Raw genomic sequence first — 21174 nt, 5'->3', positions numbered from 1 at the left:
TGACTCATGTTGATAGCTACTGTGACAATTCCACAGTTTCAGACCCACCACCCCCTTCACATTATATGAGAATGCATTGGAACTTGTCTTAAATGTGACCCTGGCACAAACTAACTTACTAATTAATTACATCAACTAAATAATTAAATACATTTTGTGTCAGGAAAATTATTAATGAGAATACAAGCTCACTTAATTTGGAGAGATATGTAACTAAGTTTAAAGTTTCATTTGGTTTAACCAATAGTCTAGTCTAGAGAGCACTGTTTCGCGGGCCAATTTCTATGGGTCGCAAGTAAATATCCCCTTTTTTCTATTTCCTACATTTAAAAGAAATATATTATTTCAAAAGATTTAAAAAAAAAGTTAAGTATTTATTTTAAAAAATAGTGAAAATAGCAGATCTACAAGCTTGTAGATCTGCTATTTTCACTAGTTTGGGTCCCGGGCGAACTTCTAATTTATCTTTTGGGTCTTGAGCTAAAAAGTTTGGGAACCACTGGTCTAGAGAGGGATTGGACCATTTTTACTTGTATTTTTCAAAAATCATGGCTGACTGGTCGCATGGTTTGATTGATTGATTGAATACTTTATTAACAGTTTGCAAAAAGTACAGAGGTACAGTTATACAATGATGCTAAAAGGTGGCATCTCATCCTATGATGCACCCTGTTGACATCCTTTTGTTGTGTAGCCATCTTGTGTGTCATTTTGGGGGGAGGGTGGGATATGAGGAATTAACCATGAAATTGGCTGCCATTTTGCATCCTGTCCCCCTCTCCTCTCCTCTGACTGAAGCCAGGGACTGGTGGTGAAGAGTGCTGAAGGCTCCACTTTTAATGTAAATACTAGAAAATAATACAAATTCAGGGTTAGTTCCTGTTGACATGTTGAGATGACAAGGGCAAACTTTTCAAGGAGATTGCTCTGTGAGCTGAACAAGTCTTAATATTTAGTGACCTATGACCCTAGACAAAGTAGGGTCACAGTATAAGTATAACATGCACAGTATACAATACATTGCTGCTATGCTCAGGCACCTTAGTTTAGTTTTTTAGTTTTTTTATTATCTCAGGTAATTTGTAAATATGTAGATAACTTGTCTGGCCTTCTGTTGCTCTCTTGTTTTTGATCTCCTTCCCACCTGCCCCCCACCCTCTTCTTCTCCCCCCCCCCCCCCTCTTCTTTCTATGGAAACTAACGTTGCGATGGGAACGATGTACAAAAAAGAATTTCACCCACTTTTTTACCTTGTAAACCTGTGATGTGACAATAAAACTGATTCTGATTCTGATTCTGAAAACCAGATTAATCTGCCAGTGCAAAAATAAATTAAAAAAATAGCCCTCGGCAGCAGGCTACTATGACCCAGCTCAAAATATGCTGAAGTTAACTCAGTATTCAGTGTATTCATTTCACAAATGTTTTATACTATTCACAAATATTTAACTTACATTTTGTCAATGGGGGTCTCTAATCATGCTGAAACCGTGCCCAAATTTGGGGTCATACATCATAGATATGTCATTGGTGACATGGTAGATGACTGATGTCAAAGGTGAAGTCCAAGATCCACATTGGAGCCACGCCGTTCTCATGTGGATCTCGAGATCCACATGATACGTTTTTTTAAGTACAAGTCATTGTGGACTTCCTTGGTTGTGTGTGAGGTTTGAATTTGTTATTTCTCTCCCTCAACCAACAGAAAAGAGTGGGTTAATTTAGTGAACTTTTGATATTTGTTCAGTTTAACAATCCGACTGGTTGAAGTCAGTCCAATTTTACCCGTTAATTTCATACATATTTTTTCAACAATGAACATGGCAATGGCAATCTTGTCACTAGCCATCCCCTGCAGGGTTCAGTCATTATGCGAGCTAGAAACCTGCAGGCTGCAGTCGGCGAGCACAATGGCTGCTATACATTCCCCCCATGGTTCCAATTCTTACACCCTATCATCCTACTGCCATTGACTCTGTTCTGTAGTTATTTAATCAGTCAACATTGTCATGTTCCAGGGTGGTGTGATCCCGTTTATTTGACATGGAAATGTCCCCGAGTGTCACCAGAAACCACTGTTCTTCTTTGTTACAGGTATCACATGCAAATATGAAGTGTGAAAAATAATCAACCAACTCAAGCCCTTTGAATGTATGCGAAAATCTCTGATTGGAAAAACTACCCTACAGCAAATTGTCCTTGGTAGAGTGTATGCCGATACCTATGTCATAGACGAATGTCAAATAATGTCAAAATGTTAAGTCAGGAGAATGATGCCGATTTAAAAAGTGTAGTTTTCGCACTTTATACACATTTTTGGGTGTCTTATGGGCTTGACTGGGGGTGAAAACCCCAGGTAAATGAGTGAGATATTAACTAATCCTATGGTAAACAAACAATATGGCCTCAGTGTCTAGACTGTTAGTGGATACTGTTTTGCTGCATACTTAGTATTTATTGTGGGGAAAATGTGTCCCGCTTCATAAACTTAACCTAGGTGTGCAAAACCTTATCCTGTAGATTGGAGACATTTTATGCCCCATGTTACTTTCTTAACTTCCCTCCACATCACTTGTTACATCACAGACATTCAAGCGTTGAACTGGAATGAATGAATTCACAAATATTTGTATTTATTTATATACACACTTTATTGATTTCAGTAACAAATAGTACGTAATTATTCATGAAATAAAGTTCCAACAAATACTTTTCTCATAGACTATATAACCACTTGCACATTTGTGACTATCTGTACACAAATCCTATATGTATCCTATGTAATGGGTTATTTTAGTTGCATAAGGGTGACTATGATGAAGGAAGATGAAGGTTACCCTTTGTCAATTGCCTTGATACCGATGCCCTCTTCCAGACACACAATTCTACATATCAAATGCTAACACACATCTGTCCCAGGTGAGGGAGGACCTTGCATACCATTCATATACAAATTAGCCAGCACAGTAGGAGTTGGTACAACCATTGTCCCGTGGGCCAGATGCAATCTCAGGTTCTGATGTTGTGTAAATAGCTACTATCATAAACAAGAATTCCACAGTTTCAGACCCCCCCCCCCGACAAAAGTAGGCCAGAAGGCCAGTCTCTTGAAGGATATATTCTTTCATGTAAATTCTCAACCTTTTCTGAGCACTGAACCCCATCTGTCTCAATGTCTCAAAGGTTCAACTGAAGCACCCCTTATGATTTTTGCACATTAAGAATAAAAATGTTTTCATTAAAAAAAGGTATTATACCCATGTAGTGAACAATTACAACTTTCAGTCTGACTTCAGACTCGGGGCCCTATCTTGCCGTATCCCTAATCATATTAGACATCAGAGGTGGAAAGTAACTAAGTACATTTACTTAAGTACTGTACTTAAGTACAATTTTGAGGTATTTGTACTTTACTTGAGTATTTCCAATTTCCAATACTTTTACTTCTACTCCACTACATCTCAGAGGCAAATATTGTACTTTTACTCCACTACAATGATTTGAAAATTTTAGCTACTAGTTACTTTTCAGATATAAATTATGATATTATAAAACATACATTAACCACACTTTAGCCCTATTTTATACGTAGGCTATTTGAAAATAGCCGATCTACAAGCTCACAACGCGTGTAGATCTGCTATTTTAAAACATTTTAGTACTTTTACTTTTGGTACTTTAAGTACATTTTGATGCCAATACTTTTGTACTTTTACTCAAGTGAATTTTGAATTCCGGCTTTTACTTGTAACAGAGTACTTCTACATTGTAGTATTGATACTTTTACTTAAGTAAAAAATGTGAGTACTTTTTGCACCACTGTTAGACATGTTTTAGTATTTTGAAAAACATTTTAATATAGTGAAAATAGCTGATCGACACGCTCTGAGCTTGTAGATTGGCTATTTTCACTATTTCAAAATGTTTTCCAAAGTAACAAAAAATGCCTAATAAGATTAGGCATAAGGGATAAGGTAAGACCGCCAAGATAGGGCCCTCAGTCTTATATTTTATATTGACATTCTACTGTGTATATAATGTATTTATTAAATCCTATGTTCCTCACAAATGTATTAAAGCAGCACTATGTAACATTTTTTAATTAATAAAATAAAATGTTGTCCCATCTGTATGGTAGAGTACGTTAATACAATATAACTTATACAATTGGGGTGGTTGTATTTAGTCTCCGTGCTCTTCTATTGAGACATTTAGATCATGTCAAAGGTCATCATGGCTCACCTAGACACAGGATCTGACAAAAAATTTGACCAGATGGTAAAGATTCAATTTACCCCCTGAGCAAGCAGGCCGGCTCCATTAGCTCAATGGTAAAAATGTCTGCACTTTCGCAGGAAACCGGGTTCAAATCCCGGGTAGAAGAGGAAAGTTACAGTGCAGCTTTAACTATATCAAAACTAAATGTAGTGTCAGGAAAATAGAACGAAAGAAAAATCTCATTGTTTGTAGCCTACATGTTTAGCCTACATGTTAGTCCAGACATATGCCCAGGAGGTTATGATATAATGAAATCTACTGTAACTTCTGCATTTCAAATGAACGAAACAACACACAGTCGTCTTTATCAGAGTTAATTATGTAACTATGTTTACAGGTTGTTGCGGGTTTACACATCACTGTTTTCTGACTGCCTGCTGCACGTGCACACACATACATCAATATAAGTGTTGGGTACCTGTGTGGGATGTGTTTAAATAATATAATAGTGTAGTGTGTGTAAGGTGCTGTGTATATGTCCCGCTGCCTGATTGTGTGTGTACACAGTTATATTTATATAATAAATATAAAACAATAATATAACTGTACACACACAGTACATACAGGCAGACAGACAGATAATTTAGATAGATAGATAGATAGATAGATAGATAGATAGATAGATAGATAGATAGATAGATAGATAGATAGATAGATAGATAGATAATAAAATAAAACAGACAGACAGATAACAAAGGCACGCTAATGTTATTGTACTGTAATATTTATTTTCATTTAGCTTTCATATAACTATCAAAAATGGTATACCTAAAATCTTGAAAATACTTTATGGTTGTACAAAAATAATACTGTAATGCATGTGCTTACGACGGTGACGTGCGTTGAAAATAGCCAGTCTACAAGTTCACAAGTACTCGCATCCATAGCTCATTGTGAGCTTATAGATCTGTCATTTTCGCCGCGGGGCACCGTCGTACGACGAAGTATATAAACCAGGGCTTTATTCTGCGCAAAAGGAAGAGGCGTTGACGTGTTTAATATATTCTGACGTCACAAGACAGTGGGTGTATAAATAAGCGCTGCACTCCTCCCCCACCACCTTCAAGCTCAGCAGACTCTTGCTTACAGTCATTCTGCGGTCAACAAGTCTTTAGCTAAAATACGAAAATGACTGACCAACTTTGTAAACTCTTTGTCGGTGGACTTAACGTCGACACCGACGACGATGGGCTCCGCAAGCATTTCGAGCAGTTCGGCACACTCGTGGACTGCGTCGTCGTGGTGAACAAGCAGCTGCAGCGGTCTCGTTGTTTCGGCTTTGTAACCTACTCGACGGCCGAGGAGGCCGACGCTGCAATGGCGGCGAGGCCACATGTCGTCGATGGCACCACGGTCGAGCTGAAGAGGGCCGTGGCGAGGGAAGAGGCCAACAAGCCCGAGGCCATTGCCAAAGTTAAGAAGATATTCGTCGGGGGGCTTAAAGACGACATCGAGGAGGAGCACCTAATCGAATATTTCGGTCAGTTTGGCGAAATCGAGAAGGCCGAGGTGATCTCGGAGAAGGAGACCAACAGGAAGAGGGGCTTCGGCTTTGTCTACTTCACGGACAACGACTCAGCGGACAAAGCGGTCGTCATGAAGTTCCACAACGTCAATGGACACAAGGTCGAGGTGAAGAAAGCCCTCACCCGGCAAGAGATGCAGGCTTCGCAAGGGGGCCGCGGTGGCATGATGAGGGGAGGAAGAGGAGGGGGGATGAGAGGCATGAGAGGAAATCAAAATGGCTTCGGCGGTGGCAGAGGAGGCTACAACAGCTACGGGGGTGGTGATGGCGGCGGCTATGGCGGAGGCTACGGAGGGGGATATGGAGGAGGTGGATATGGCGGCGGCGCCGGCGGCGGATACGGAGCTGCCGGAGGCTACGGGGGAGGCTATGGAGGTGGTTATGGCGACCAGATGGGAGGTTATGGCGGAGGAAACGGCTACAGTGACTTTGGTGGCGGCTACGGGCAGCAGCCCTCCGGCTACGGCCCCATGAAGAGTGCCGCTCCCGGGGGCTACGGCGCTCAGCGCAGCGCGGCACCATACACCCGAGGCGGCGGTGGCGGCGGCGGCTACCAGAGAGGAGGAGGCTATGGTGGCGGCTACTAGACCACCTCCTTCACCCTCCGTAACGACAGACTGTTCTCAGAAAAAAAAACTCCACAAACCCCCCTCCGCCATACCTCCAGATTTGGACGAGAAACAAAACATGAAATAAAATAATTAATGATGGGGCGTCTGCCGTAAAGTCCAAACCACGGCAGAACTATCGGACACTGTGACCCCCTCCCCTAATCAAAACGAAGACCTCAAAACCCCCAAACAGGTAGGAAGATCCCTTCCCAGAAAACCTGGTTTGCACGAGCAGAGCTGTTGCCGTACTCCTAGGACACATTGATTCGATTATTACGAATTTCAGAGTATTCCTTTATGTTCCCACGTTGTAGCTGTCGTTTATACATTTGGAATCTGCTTCATGCGTACATTTTTTTGGAACCTCTTTAGTCGATGTAGGACTGTTTTGTTGGAAAATATTCTATATATGATTCATTTCATTTTAAAGCAAATGGTTTCGTTTATTTTCATTCTAAAAAATTTAGTGTGTTTCCAATGTATGGGGGTGAGGACGCATGTGATATGGTTTGCTTTTTTTTCTCTTTTTTTTTTATAGTTATGTATTTGGTAACACATTTGTGTAACTACTGCTTAGTGCTTGTAGCTCTTAGCTCATTTAGTAAAGGCGGGAAATGGTGCTGCAGTATCCAGGCAGCGTCCCTGTTCTTATCCAACCATGTTGTGTATAAAAGTCAACGTCAGTAATTTCCCATCGCACATACACTAAGGGTGCGTTCGGATATTGCACACCGGAGCGCACTCGCCTATTAGTTTGTATTGGCCAGTGCGCTCAGTGCTGTATTTCCGAACGCACCCATAGTGTCCAGTTATCACCATCCTTCCTAAATATTGTTCCTTTTCCATTCACTTGCAGCAATATCTCATGTATATTGTATTTTGGTATTTTGGTTGAATTTTGGTATGCATATTATTAATGTATGTTCATTTTAAATAAAAAGTTAAACAAACTTAGCTTAGTTTATTTACTCATTTAACCAGGTTGCCCTTAAGTTCCACAGGTTTATTGAAGTGATTATGACTTCCATCTCGTTGCACATTAGTTACATGGCATCTTTCCCTCCGTTTAGGCGTACTCCCAGGTGGGTGAAATGGATAAAAACGGTTGTAGTCTACCCACAGCCAATGCATGTAGGCTTTGTAGGGTTTGCCTTGTACATTTAAAAGTTATTTATGGTTATTTCATCTAACCCTTGACTTTTGAATATCACTGACTTTAATCTATTGTGGACATGGGGGCGTTGATGTTCATATCTTTGATTATTCCTATATTTAGGTGTTCTTACTCGTATCCCACTATCCCAGCAAAAATAGCACCGTAGCGGTTTGTTTATAGGCTACATCAGGACCCTGTTGATTACCTGGGGTCGATATAGGACTCTGAAATATCTCTTTAGGATATCCTCATCCAGCAACCTAGGTATGTAAATCAACCTGTCTTCACTATGTGTTGGTCAACCATGTATGGAATTTGCCTTTTTGAGATGGTGTGCAAATGCACCATTTTCTTAATATAACTTTTACTCATAGTTTCTTACTTAATATGCGTCTTATTGATTCTTTAATGAAACTGGGCGGGGTCTGCTCAATTCGGTCCTAAATCAAGATTATATGGGTGGAAGGAGACCCACGTTTTGTTCCTCATTTACTGAAGTAATGGAACGATATTGGTGTCTCTTGAGGAAGTCGTCCCATGTCTTGGTTCTCATTTTACCTCTTTTGTCTCTCCAGGTTGCTATGGTAACCTGGGTTCCAGGGCATCACCCCAATAATGGAATGGGGTGTCTCCATGCCAACCAGGGACCAGAGAGGTGGCTGTTCCTTTTTTCTACAGGTGACTCCAGAAAGGATTTGGTCCATTTGCAGTGTTTTTCCAATGCAAGCTCAGTCATCAATTCATTTGACCGATGGTCTTTTTTGCCTTTTTATCCATTCATTAAGATTAAATGGTGTCACCTATTTAAATTTCTATGGAAATTAGAAAAGGTTCAAATCAGAATTCCTGACAATTGCTGTTTTAAGCATATTGCTGAGTTTTTAAGGGTTGTTTTTACCTGTATCAATTTTAGAAATGCTGAATAGATGATTGATGGCCACACTTGCATTTTGCTGCTTGTACCTGTATGAGTTGTGACAAATGAGCCTTCTGGATTCAATAAATATATAGATGTATAATTTTGTGCAAGTAATTCCAACAGTACTATCCATCCACACAACCTGTTATTAAATCTAGAATATGAGGGTATGTGGATGTAGCAATATTATACTTGAATATGCATGTGCAACCTTATCATTTAATAAAACTTATAAAGGTCCAGGACACTGAATTCAGGTGTTATTAGTTACTCTGAGTACACCTCTTCTGGCTGTGGGCATGCACAATTGGGTTTGATTGACATCTTCCTCACACTTAACTTCAACCTTGACCTAAAATTGTCAGCATAGCTTCAACCTGACTTAGAAGTGTAATCAGCGAGTAACTGAAAAGGTCTTCAACACAGGTTCCGGGACCTCTGAGGGGGTCCTCAGTTACTACAGGTGGCTGCCAAATTTCTCTTGATAGGAACTTTTTGTTTAGTCAAAATGTCAGTAATTCACATCAACCTGAATCCAACATGTTGTTTGCAAAGATGTGTAAACATAAAATATTTAATTTACACAACATTGATGGTGCTGTTGGCTTGATCTATGAAGCCATCAAAGATGCACCACTTGGAGGCAACCCCCCCCTAGTCACTTACCTGTGTACCTTCAAGCTAATTTCAAATGGGTAGCAGGATCGGTGAGCACTAGGGACATCTGGGCACCTTGACATAAAATTGGCTGGTTTGTCAAATGCAAAAAAGAATAGAATATTTAAAAAATGGTCTAAAGTATACCTAATTAGAATTTGCTTTGAACATTCAACAATTAATGTCTAATCTTTCTACAATTGCTACAAAACCTGTATATACAGTCCTTTTCGGGCATCAACAAGAATTCGTTGGATAAAATTAAGTAAGACAATGATGTACCGTGCATGTTCCCATCCTGTATATACTTTACATTACTTAGACCATTTTTCAAACATTTTGTTTTTACATTTTGGACAAAATAGCCAATTTTACATAGAGGTGCACAGATGTCCCTAGTGCCCATTTATCATGTATCCTTCAGTTCAAATGTCTCAGACATTGAAAACCTTTTCAAGTTGCATGGAAGGCTTTCTCAAACAAAAGTTTATGTAGTGGGGGGTCCCTGCTTTGCCTTGCCTCTCTCAGCTAAGGGGTCCTTGATCTGAAAAATGTTGACCACTGTTCTACAGTGTTCAGGGCCTTAAAGAGAATCCCCTATGAAATTAAGATGATGGTATTTATTGCTCACAATTTGGTGTGAATTTGGACTGGAACTAAAAGTTGTGAAGATGTGTCATTGATGTAATGAAATTTAAGGTCTTGCATGTTTGTTGAATACTGAGCCATACTCAATTTGTTATACAGATGACCTGGTTCATGATAGATGTTTACATTGCAGGTTATATACATGGCAGCTAAATGAATTTTACTGTTCTCTTTACCTCTTTTGTAGGATAGAAGTGCTTGGAGAAAGGAGCCTTGTCAAATGTACAATTTGTACAAAAAAATGATAACTTATTTTTTTTATTGGAATCAAAAATAAATATATTTAAACAAAATTGTACTGATGTATTTCTGTATTTAGATATGTGCCAATATGTATTTTTATTTTCCAATTCTACAGTGTAGGTGATTTCCCACATTACCTGTGGGTTGTTAGTCATGTTGATTATGATTTATATGGTCAGGATATTTAAATTAATGTTTTTAATGGCATAAAGTAGATTGGATATGTTTACAGGACCAGTTTGGTTGCGATGTCCTTGTCTAACTTTTAAATAAGTCTTTGTATTGTGTATGATCAAGAAAGTTAACATAGCATTTTGAAAAGTAGTATGTCACATTACTGCACAGGGAGGAGTATTCCAACTGGCAAGAGAGGGAAGTGATATTGTGCCCACAATAATGTATAAGGGATAGAGCCACTTGGGCTGGACAAACATTAAATGCCTTAAAGGGATTATGAGGTCTGCTTGGATCAACAAAGTTGGTCTTCAACGTCATATCACAGGTTTAGTGTAAAGAAAATTGGTGAAATGTTTGGTCATCATACAAGCACCTTCAGTGCAGTTTTATATTTGCAAAGTGGGAAAGAAAGAAAATCAGTATGAGGCAGTTAAAATAGATGTAATACCATTATTTATATAAAGTAAGGTGCATGGTTTAGTAACTGCCATGCAGAGCTGTGCTTTTAGCAACCTTGTTAAGAACTCCAGTACCATTTTATTTGAGCTGCTTAAATTAAAAAAATTAATCCCCCGAAAATAGCAGATCTACAAGCTCACAGCGCTTTGCATCCGCCACGCAGTCTGAGCTTGTAAATCGGCTATTTCCGCCAAGTGGTTAACGTCAGTGGGGGTGGGCGGAGACGCACTCGAGCCCACCAATCAGCGTCAAGTACGTAGTACAACGCACGGCGCGGCTCAGGAAGCCCCGCCCTACGTCGTTCCATTGAAGAAGGAGACCATCTGAGCTAGCAGGTCCCACATTCAATTCAGACTCAATCATGACGAATCAACTTTGCAAGCTTTTTGTCGGAGGATTGAACATAGAGACCACGGACGATGGCCTCCGAAAGCACTTCGAGCAGTTCGGTACGCTAACCGACTGCGTGGTGGTGCTGAACCAGCAGCTTCAGCGATCCCGCTGTTTCGGCTTCGTAACCTACTCCAACACCGACGAGGCCGACGCAGCAATGGCCGCTAGGCCACATGTCGTAGATGGCAACACCGTGGAGGTGAAGAGGGCCGTGTCCCGAGAAGACGCCAACAAACCAGAAGCGCTCGCCAAAGTGAAGAAGATTTTCATCGGCGGGTTAAAGGACGACATCTGCGAGGAGCACCTCCAAGATTACTTCGCCCAGTACGGCATGATCGAGAAGGTCGAGGTGATCTCCGACAAAGAGACCGGTAGGAAGCGAGGCTTCGGCTTTGTCTACTTCGAAGACACCGACTCCGCCGACAAGGCCGTGGTGATGAAGTTCCACAACATCAACGAGCACAAGGTAGAGGTGAAGAAAGCCCTGTCCAAGCAGGAGATGCAGGCGTCCGGCGGCGGCAGAGGAAGAGGAGGGCGAGGAGGAAGAGGCATGTCGTACAACGGCTATGGCGGCGGAAGAGGCGGCTACGGAGGCTATGGCGGGGGTTACAACGAAGGCGGCTATGGTGGTGGTGGCGGCGGTTATGGTAACGGGGGCTACGGCCAGCAGGGAGGATACGGGGGAGGCTACGGCCAGCAGATGGGGGGTGGATACGGGAACGGTTACAGTGACTTTGGCGGTGACTATGGACAGCAGTCCTCCGGTTATGGTGCCATGAAGGGGGGTAGCTATTCAAACAGGAGCGCCGGCGCTGCGCCTTACGCTCGAGGGGGCGGAAGTGGCGGCGGCCGGGGTGGATATGGTGGATATGGCGGCTATTAAAATGTCTTAGTATTGCAATGTTCATAGGGAAAATCTGAAAAAAACAACCGAATTTCCACACAAACCCAAGCGCGGGTCGAGAGGCACCGTTTTCTTTGTGTCTCTCAATGAGGGAGCAGTGCCCATCACCCACACCGAATGATATAAGAACTGCCCCTCCCCCCTGGACCCCATCTGCCACCATTCTGCAGAGAACAGACATTGTGGACTTTAACTACCAAGAACTAAATTCTTTTTTTTGTTAAGTGTTGAGATGTAATTTATTCCACTGGGGAAATTGCTTTCTGTTTTGAGGGATGTGTAAATCTTGTCACTGCTTCAGAAACCTTAGAATGGAAGCTGTTTGTCTTACAAACCAGCCAGATACGTTTATTTTTTGGCATCCTGAACTCAGGGTATCGGTGTGTGGCAGTGTAGCTTGAGTCTTGAAAAGTCACTTTTTTTGATCATGCCGTTTTGTTTGTAAATTGACACGATGCCCATTTCTTCATGTTTTTTTTCTTTTTTCATATGTTGCATTTTGGAGAATGTTTGAAACTCATATGTGTTCAGTTTTACCCCTATGTTTTACTGTTCTTGCTTTCATTAAAATTTTTAATGTTTTTTAAAGGCCATTATCTCTCCTTGTACTTTAATTCCAGTGGTACTGCATCTGTGTTTAGCATGGTTAAGGTTTTTTGGCGGGTTTGTGCTCTTAAAGGGAAAGGTATGCACAAGGTATAATGGAGGTGGTTGGTGAAAGGTAAATGGACAGAAGGTAGTCTGAACTCTGAAGGCGTGGATCTGTGGCCTAGGCTGTGTTGCAATAATGACCTGATTTTACTTCTCAAGATGTAGACTACTAAGATCACAGTTAGCCACCAGGTGGGAGTATTTTCTTTCTAATCCTGAGTTGATCCCACAGTTGATCCCCATCCATTCATCGGCCATTTTACTTAACTCAACCACAATTATGACATGTTAGTTTGTGTCGGGAAAATCAATAAAACAAAGTATTACCAGCACCCCATGTGATTTACTTATTTTGGGTATTTAGTGCAAGGATCAATGTAATCTACTGATCTACACCACTCTTTCCAGCTGGAGACGGATGCAGGATAGGTGGGCGCTAGGGACATCTGGGCAAAATATTTGAAAAATGCTCTTAAAGTATATATGACTGCACGGTATTTATCCTTCAACTTTTTATGCCCCAAAATGACTGGATATACAGGTTGTAGAAATTAGACATTGTTTAAGCATGTTCTCGTGTGTGTGTGTGTGTGTGTGTGTGTATGTATATATATATATATATATATATATACTTGAGACCATTTTTCAATTTTAACATTTTGGACAAAATAGCCACTTTTACATTGAGGTGCCCAGATATCCTCTTACCCTGGAGACCTGTGTTGTATGCACCTCGTGCACACACAAAAGTATATTGCAAAAATAGTGGTAACTAAAGGGTTAATGGTGGTTCAAGAAGTTAGTGCCAATGTAGCAGGCTTCTGTGAGTTCACCCAGGCCTTATAGGCTATATAATGTGAATTGTTCGGTGGTCTTTTTTTATTTTACGATGATGGCACTACACAGCCAGCCGAGTGGTACATTTAAACGTCGACAGTTTAATTGCTAAAATAACCGCAGGATATATCGGGTTTTATTTTGGGTGTCCTGGCTGATATACCACCTGTAACTCACCGGTCAGATGTGACCATGATATGGTTGTAAGTTGTAACCTATTGTTCTTAATCTCTTCAACGTTGTGATTAAATCACTCACCAGGTCCATCATTTCTTTATAGGGTTGGTTATTGCAGTGGTTCTCCACCTGTGGGTCCCCACATGATTTTGGAGACCTTTTAAGACCTTTTTAATAGCTTTTACAGCATAAAAAGTAATCAACAAACTACTATAAAAACTGGTCAAACATTGGCCAAATTGTCAAATAATATAAGAAAGAGGCAAAACATTTGAAAATTGCTATTTTCACTATTTATCTTGGGGAGTCCTCAGTTCAAATATGATTATTTTGGGGGTCACGGCCTGGAAAGGTTGAGAACCACTGGGTTATTGGGTATTGCAGTCATCTAACGTTAAAACGCTATCCCCAGAAATAATGGAGCCTTGTTCTCTTTGACGAGCGAGTGAAACCGGGATTTGTTTTTTTATGTGAAGATATAACAAAAATAAAATGGAAAGCAGTAAATAGTAATAATTTTATTACGATTCTACTGTGTGAAGAATTACGGTTGGGTTTCAAAATACACAATAAACTTCTCGGTGTCAATGTGTCCACAGACTCCACACTTAATTGTAACTTTTTACATTTTCTTTCTGTGGAGGGCAGTAGCACACAAGGGATGCATGTCAGTGGTGTAAAGTACATGTACTCAAGTACTGTAGCCTACTATTTACAAGTACAATTTTGAGGTATTTTGACTTTAGTGGAGTATTTCCAAATGTCAGTACTTTTACTTCTACTCCACTACATCTCATCTCAGAGGTAAAAACTGTACTTTTATTCCACTACAATTATTTAAAAACTTTAGTTACTAGTTACTTTGTGATTATTATTACAAAACATACATTAACCACTTCAGCCCTATATATACATTTCGGCCATTTGAAAATAGCTCACAATGCTATGCATGCATTGTGAGCTTGTAGATCTGCTATTTTCAAAATATTTAAATACATGCATACATTAAAAACTTGTGAAACGGGACATTCTGCAATAATGAGTACTTTCTACTTTAAGTACATTTTAATGACAATATTTTGTAAATTTACTCAAGTAACATTTTGCACACAAGCCTTTTACTTGGAACAGAGTATTTCTATAATAGGGTGTTGATACTTTTACTTAAGTAAAACATGCGAGTGAGTACTTCTTCCATCACTGGCGTGCAGCAGTAGTAGTTAGTTAGACAAGAGGAGGAACAGAACAGACCGGGCTGGATGCATCAGCACCATTCTGTGTGTGTTGTGGACATGGAGAGTGTATCGTTGGGGTGAGTTGATGATAAGCGGCAGCGGGGATTACATTACACTAAAGATTACCAGGCTGTGATTCCACGGCCATGTGTGATTCATGTTGCTACTACAGCGGTCGGATCGTGACTTAACTGTTGGGTTGGAATTAAGCAACCAGCTAAACTGTGGAGCCCACCGATGGAGCCCACTAGCCTAACGTTAGCATTGTTGGCTAACTGTAAGTTGCTAAATAAACTAGGCGAGCTAATCGTAACCGGAAGTCTCGCCTCAAAACACGCTCGCCCCCATTTTTGTTTCGTGGACCAGCGGTTCTTGTATTCTTGTTTTTCTTTATTATTTTATTGAGGATAAAGTTAGAAATAAGTCTAGGGTTAGCCATAGGTTTACTGAGGTTACGTTTAGGAATAAGGTTAGGTTTTAGGCATATTTTACTGAGGTTACGTTTTAGGAATACCAGGTGAATACCGCCGGATTTGCCCCGGGGTGACTGTGTTTTGGGGCGAGCGTTTTGGCATTCGAGCTAATCATATACATGTACCTTGCGTGAAAGAGCTCTCTCTCTCGAAAAGTGTTTGGTTCATTGTTAGGGCAGACTACTTTATACGTTGATCAGTGTTTTGTGACGATAACGACTTGAGTTCTTTGAATGTTGACAGTAAAGTTAGCCTGTTAGCGACGTTAATAGGTAAACGTTAGCCAGCTGAGCAGCTCGTCACAATAACGGACCCCAAGACAAGGATATACAATGAAACTGAACAATATTACCACACACACACACACACACACACACACACACACACACACACACACAGGAGAATTATGTTTGATTGTCGTGAATCAGATCAGGATTTATGGCTCTGGTGGCAGGTGGCTGACAGTCGATGACCCATATGGTGACAGCATCCTTCTTCCTCCCACCCTGAATAGCAGTGGTGGGAAAAGTACTCACATTTGTTACTTAAGTAAAAGTATCAATACAGCAATGTAGAAATACGCGGTTACAAGTAAAAGTCTGGAATTAAACATTTACTTAATAAAAGTACTAAAGTATTGGTATCAAAATGTACTTAGAGTACCAAAAGTAGAAAGTACTCATTATGCAGAATGTCCCATTTCACAAGTTTTCAAATGCATAAAATAATTGTAGTGGAGTAAAAGTACAATATTTGCCTCTGAGATGTAGTGGAGGAGAAGTAAAAGTACAGAAAAGTATAAGTAAAAAATACCTCAATTGTACTTAAGTAAATGTACTTAGTTACTTTACACCACTGCCGAATAGTGTGAGGAGGAGAGACGCTGTGCTCCATGAAGCATAGTGATGCACATCATGTTTGAATGATCTCAGAGTTGTTTGTATTAGTTTAGAGGCATATTTTACAGAGAATCGCAAAGTTTTTTATGTGTTCACAAATACTTTGAGTCCTGACGAAGTTGACATGTCCAGATGTGCATGGTCAAGGCTCCCAAGGTTTGTCATGTCTGTGTATTCCTTTGACTTATTGTGGAACTATGGAACGGATGGTGGCGTGTAGAGTTTATTCGAAAGTAAACCCCACTCATACTAGCGTTCTGTTCTGGATGATGTATTTTGCAGCCACTTACACAAAAACTCTTCAGGGACATGAATAAACTGAGCTTTTTTAATTATTGTTTGTTATTTTTCAGTCATTGTTTATCATCTAATCCAGCCAGCCATGTTCTCTCTCTCTCTCTATCTCTCTATCTCTCTATCTCTATCTCTATATCTATCTATCATGATTAAAGAGGTCCTCTTCTTATGATTGAAAAGGCCTTTATACTAGGCTACTTGGTGCCACACACATTGTCTCAGTCATCTTTTGTATGAGTGACTCAAGATAAAACTGCCAGAAGTACTATCCATCATTATTTAGCATGGACTAGAACATAAACTTGGATTTTGATGTACATCTTAATATATACAGGACAAAAATATTGGCACTCAATATTTTGTAGCACATCCTTTTGGAGGCATTAATTGTAATCAAAAGCTTAGTGTAACTGAATATGATTTCTACATTACCCCACGGGTAGGTTGTTGCACTCGTCTTGATCAAACTGCTCCAATTCTCTCAGTTGTTATACAGTAGGTTCAGCTATTTCTACAGATATTAAATGGGATTCATAGCAGTTTGTGGCTTGCTTTTTTTTGTTAACCCGAGACCTCAAGTCCCCAGGACTTTGTTGTGTTACCATTTTAGCCTTAATGTCTGACTGTACCACGTGCTGTTTACATTTCTGACTAATAAAGTATTCAATCAATCAATCGATCAATCAAAACGTTTCGGGTCAGAACAAGGCCATCCTGCTGGAAGACTCGTGACCTGCAACTAAGGCACATCTTTCTGACACTGGGTTCCAGAATGCCTTGACAGTCTTCTGATTTCACTGTGCCCTGCACAGATTCAAGGCACCTAGTGCCTGAGGCAGCAGAGCATCCCCAAAACATCACTCTAGAGTCTCCTCTATGTTTCACTGTATGCATGGTGTTAGTTTTTTTCAAAAGCTTCGTTTTGTATTCTATGAACACAGAGATGGTGCAAAGAACATTCTCCCAGAAGGAATGTTGCTTTTCAACATGCATTTTGGTAAATTTTCATCCAGTTTGTTGTTGTTTGTCAGACATCAGATAATGCAGGTGGAAACTGTTGTATCTTGAGGTTGAAGATCAGCTTGGATCTGTTTTGACGTTTTTCTCGACCATTCATACTATCTTTCTGTGCAATCGTGGGCCAATTTTCCTCTTGTGACCATGTGCAGAGATGTTTGCTACAGTCCCATGGGCTTATCTTATTAACAATATTAGCAACAGTGGTCACATGAACATCCAGCTCTATGGAGATAGTCTTGTAACCTTTTATGTTGACCATAGTAAGTAGCGAGCCTTGCCGAGCCATGTGGCCCATAAGAGCCTATCTTTTGTTTCTGTAGCGTGAGGCAGCTTGATGTACTACATTCCCTGGGCATAGTATGTTGACGCTGAGTGCCAAGCAGGGTGGTATTGGGTCCCATTTTATAGTCTTTTGTATGACCCCGGTCGTGGATCGAGCCCCAGCCTCCCAGTCTCAGGGCGGACACTCTAACCACAAGGCCACTGAGCTGGTTTGTGTTTGACCATGCTTGGCTATTATTACCCTTTCCTAATCTCCACCACTCTCTGCTTTTCCTTCCACGTTCAATGTGATACACCCAGTGGCACAAAACAGCAGATTGAGTGAATTATTATGTATCACTCACTACAGTACAATTATTTCATACAATTTCTAAAGCAGGGGTCTTCAATGTTTTTCAGGCCAAGGACCCCCTAGCTGAGAGAGAGATGAAGCAGGGGACCCCCTCTATATTGTATAAAATTGTGTTGCAGATTAAACTTTTTTTTTTACTTGGTCTGCTCTTTTTTCCGTCTACACCTATACCTCTTTGCCAAAAATAGACGATCTTTTGGCTTTGGAGTTCTCCTCAGAAAAGGAATACTAGGGTTCAAGTGGTTAATGTAAAAAAAAAAATCCTATCACACAAAGATTTGCTGGACCCCCTATAGTAGCTCTGAGGACCCCCTAGGGGTCTGTTGAAGACCCCTGTTCTAAAGGGTACCAATAATTTTGGTCAAGCTATTTTAGAATGTCTTCAAGAATAATCAAGAATTCAGTCATTTTTCACAACATCTTTGTTTTGTTATGTTGCAAACCAGAGACAGACTTTTTTGTATATGAATAATAAAATATATTTTAATGACAACATTTATCAGAGAAAAGTGTGATTTATTTTAATAAATGCAAGGGTACATATGCTTTTGTACGTTTTTCTAATTCTAAGCTCATTATTTTCCTCAATGATCCAGACACTGCCTGTCCTGTCTGACCAGCCGCATGGCCACTGCAGGCTCACCGCGGCCAAACTCAACTACTGGGGATTCAGAGGAGGACGCTGTGGATGGAGGGATGCACACTTTCAACCAGACACACACCAGAAAGGCATTCCAGCTCATGAATGACCTGAGGAGGTGTGTGTGTGTGTGTGTGTGTGTGTGTGTGTGTGTGTGTGTGTGTGTGTACGCACTTGTATTGCTTGTGAGGGTTAATGGTCTTTACAAGTATAGTAGAATTTGAGAAATGCATTGGCCACATTAAGCCTGTCACAGTTATTACATAATCACCTATTCTCAATTATTTGAGATAATCGCTTCCATATTAAGAAAGGTTTATACATTTTGAAACATTTTCAAAACTTGTGGAAATGGCAGATCCACAAGCTCACAACGCCTCGTAAGCTTGTAGATTGGCTATTTCCACTATTTTGTAACATATGCGCATAAAATATAAAGTTTGCTGTATTTTGGCCATAATACATTATTTATTTGGCTTATTGGTCATTGTCAGTCATTTCTTTGCGTATTTAAGTTTTTGTCATATCTGCCCCGTGCAACTTTGGTTTACAAGGCCTAAAAGCCACACGTTAATCACAATTATTTGTATGACAATTAATCATCAAGTAAAATAATCGTGACAGCCCTAGCCCTCATTTAGCCATACGGTCATCTCAAAGCAACTGTCTGCATTTATCAATCCGTCGTCAATTTTACTGTTTATTTCTATTTGTTGACTGCATATAAATAAGGCTTACTGTCTCATTATTCTTTCTCCATCCATTTTTCTTCTCCTATTCCACCTCTCTTCTATCCACTTTGATTATTTGTCTCCTTCATTGTTCTTGCTATTACTGTTTTTTTCTTTCCTCCTCCCTCTCTCCCTGTCTCTTTGCAGTAAAAACCTTTTATGTGATGTCCAGCTGGTAGCGGGCAGTGTGGAGGTGCCAGCTCACCGGGTGGTCCTAGCCTCCTGTAGTCCCTACTTCTGTGCCATGTTCACAGGTACACTTAGTTTGTAGTCAGGCCACTGCTGCTCATTACCATACACTACAGGATGTCTGTTCAAGGGGAAAAGTGTCAGATGATCCGTGACGGCGTGTCATCACAATGTTATGCCTGATTCGTACTTGGTTGCGTGCCGGGAATGGTGCGTTAGTGAGCTTGTGTACCTGCTATTTTTGGCACGCCACTAAGTAAATAAATAAATAAATCAGGCTTCAAAGATGGCCAGTCTGGCATGAAATTGATATATTGTTGCACAGTAGTTACTTTTTTCTTTAAATGTAAAATGTAATTCGGTCTTTTTGTAGTCCGACGTCACTTCCGGGTCGGCGCATACGTCACAGCTTAATAACAGAATTGTGTGTGTGCGTGCGTGCGTGCGTGCGTGCGCACTGCGGTGCATAGGTGATATGAGTGAAAGTAAAGCCCAGCAGGTGGAGATCAGAGAGGTGGATGGTGGAACGCTGAGGACGCTGGTGGACTACATCTATACGGCTGAGATAGAGGTCACAGAGCACAACGTACAGGTCAGTTTAAGTGTTAAGGAGACGGGACAATTCTTGTTGATTCATGGCTTCCAGGCATCTACTGTACTTGTGAGTGTTTATGAAACACTTGTCCAACACAGCTTTGAATCGTACTTTTAACGTTTGTTGTTATTTATTTACAGCTTCTAATTGTCATACCCTCCAGCAGGGCTCTCCTAAGTTCCCATATCCTCATGTGGTCTTTCTCTTTCTGAAGCACTTCCTGTCTTGTCCTCTCTCAACCTGAAAGGGAATTTCCGTTGAATTTACAGTGGGACTGACTTTAAGTTGCACTTTCTTAAAGTGTGTTGAACTGTTGTTGAAATTGGGTTGTGTAGCTACCATGGCCATGATATAACACTAAATATTGTCTTGCATCTTTATCTGTCGCTCTTGTGAGTGGGAAATAGAAATGACATTTTCTCTCTCTCTCCATACGTACACTCACTGAAGGAAGTAACTCATCTCAAAATCAACTCTTTTAGCTCATACACAAATGCATGCAAAGAGAGTTCTGCCAATATATATATATATATATATAAAAAAAAGACTTTTGAGGAAATAGCTCTTTTCCTGTTAATCCTAATCTTCGATCTCTAACATCACAGAATGTGACTGGTCACACATTTCTCTGACCTTTTTGGTCTGTAAACCAGGCTGGTTGGTCTCAGGATAAAAGTGACTATGATAGTGTCGTAGTTATAGAACATCCATGTTCTAAACCACTACACTAGACCTATTGTTATCCTTTAATCTTTGATATGTTTTAAATCAAGTTAGATATGATCCGAAAAGTGACACAGATTTTTACATCACAAGCCTGTCAGGC

At 40.4% G+C, this 21174-nt stretch overlaps 3 protein-coding genes across 5 annotated transcripts in view; all 3 read left to right on the top strand.

Annotated features, from left to right (window-relative positions):
- Window positions 1–5329: 5329 nt before the first annotated feature.
- On the top strand, window positions 5330–10081 carry LOC308075531 (heterogeneous nuclear ribonucleoprotein A0-like). 3 transcript variants are annotated; one of them, XM_080415468.1, is made up of 3 exons: window positions 5330–6607; window positions 7691–7834; window positions 8146–10081. In XM_080415468.1, exon 1 carries the CDS (start codon window positions 5407–5409, stop codon window positions 6388–6390), a length of 984 nt encoding a protein of 327 aa, XP_080271594.1. In that variant the 5' UTR covers window positions 5330–5406; the 3' UTR covers window positions 6391–6607; window positions 7691–7834; window positions 8146–10081. The 3 variants fall into 3 exon arrangements, with proteins under 3 accessions (XP_080271594.1, XP_080271595.1, XP_080271593.1); XM_080415469.1 differs by lacking the exon at window positions 7691–7834 and having other exon boundaries at window positions 8146–8248; window positions 9982–10063; XM_080415467.1 differs by lacking the exon at window positions 7691–7834.
- An 894-nt stretch (window positions 10082–10975) lies between these two features.
- Window positions 10976–12563, top strand: hnrnpa0a (heterogeneous nuclear ribonucleoprotein A0a). The gene has a single exon (XM_080415980.1). The coding sequence runs from the start codon at window positions 11035–11037 to the stop codon at window positions 11947–11949; it is 915 nt and encodes a 304-aa protein (XP_080272106.1). The 5' UTR covers window positions 10976–11034; the 3' UTR covers window positions 11950–12563.
- Window positions 12564–14875: 2312 nt separating this feature from the next.
- The window catches only part of klhl3 (kelch-like family member 3), a 28810-nt gene continuing 22511 nt past the window's right edge, over window positions 14876–21174 (top strand). The window contains exons 1-4 of the mRNA XM_080416308.1: window positions 14876–14947; window positions 18790–18951; window positions 19712–19818; window positions 20224–20345. Coding sequence (XP_080272434.1) covers window positions 14895–14947; window positions 18790–18951; window positions 19712–19818; window positions 20224–20345 — 444 coding nt within the window. The 5' untranslated portion in view covers window positions 14876–14894. The remainder of the gene's footprint in view (window positions 14948–18789; window positions 18952–19711; window positions 19819–20223; window positions 20346–21174) is intronic.

This window comes from Gymnoscopelus braueri (assembly GCF_963280865.1).
Source record: "Gymnoscopelus braueri genome assembly, chromosome: 20".
Taxonomy (NCBI): domain Eukaryota; kingdom Metazoa; phylum Chordata; class Actinopteri; order Myctophiformes; family Myctophidae; genus Gymnoscopelus; species Gymnoscopelus braueri.
The sequence above is the reverse complement of the archived record's forward strand: the minus strand, read 5'-3'. Positions and strand labels throughout refer to the sequence as shown.

Coding starts and splice junctions, on each gene's coding strand:
- LOC308075531 (XM_080415467.1), top strand. CDS start 5,407: ATGACTGACCAACTTTGTAAACTCTTTGTCGGTGGACTTAACGTCGAC.
- hnrnpa0a (XM_080415980.1), top strand. CDS start 11,035: ATGACGAATCAACTTTGCAAGCTTTTTGTCGGAGGATTGAACATAGAG.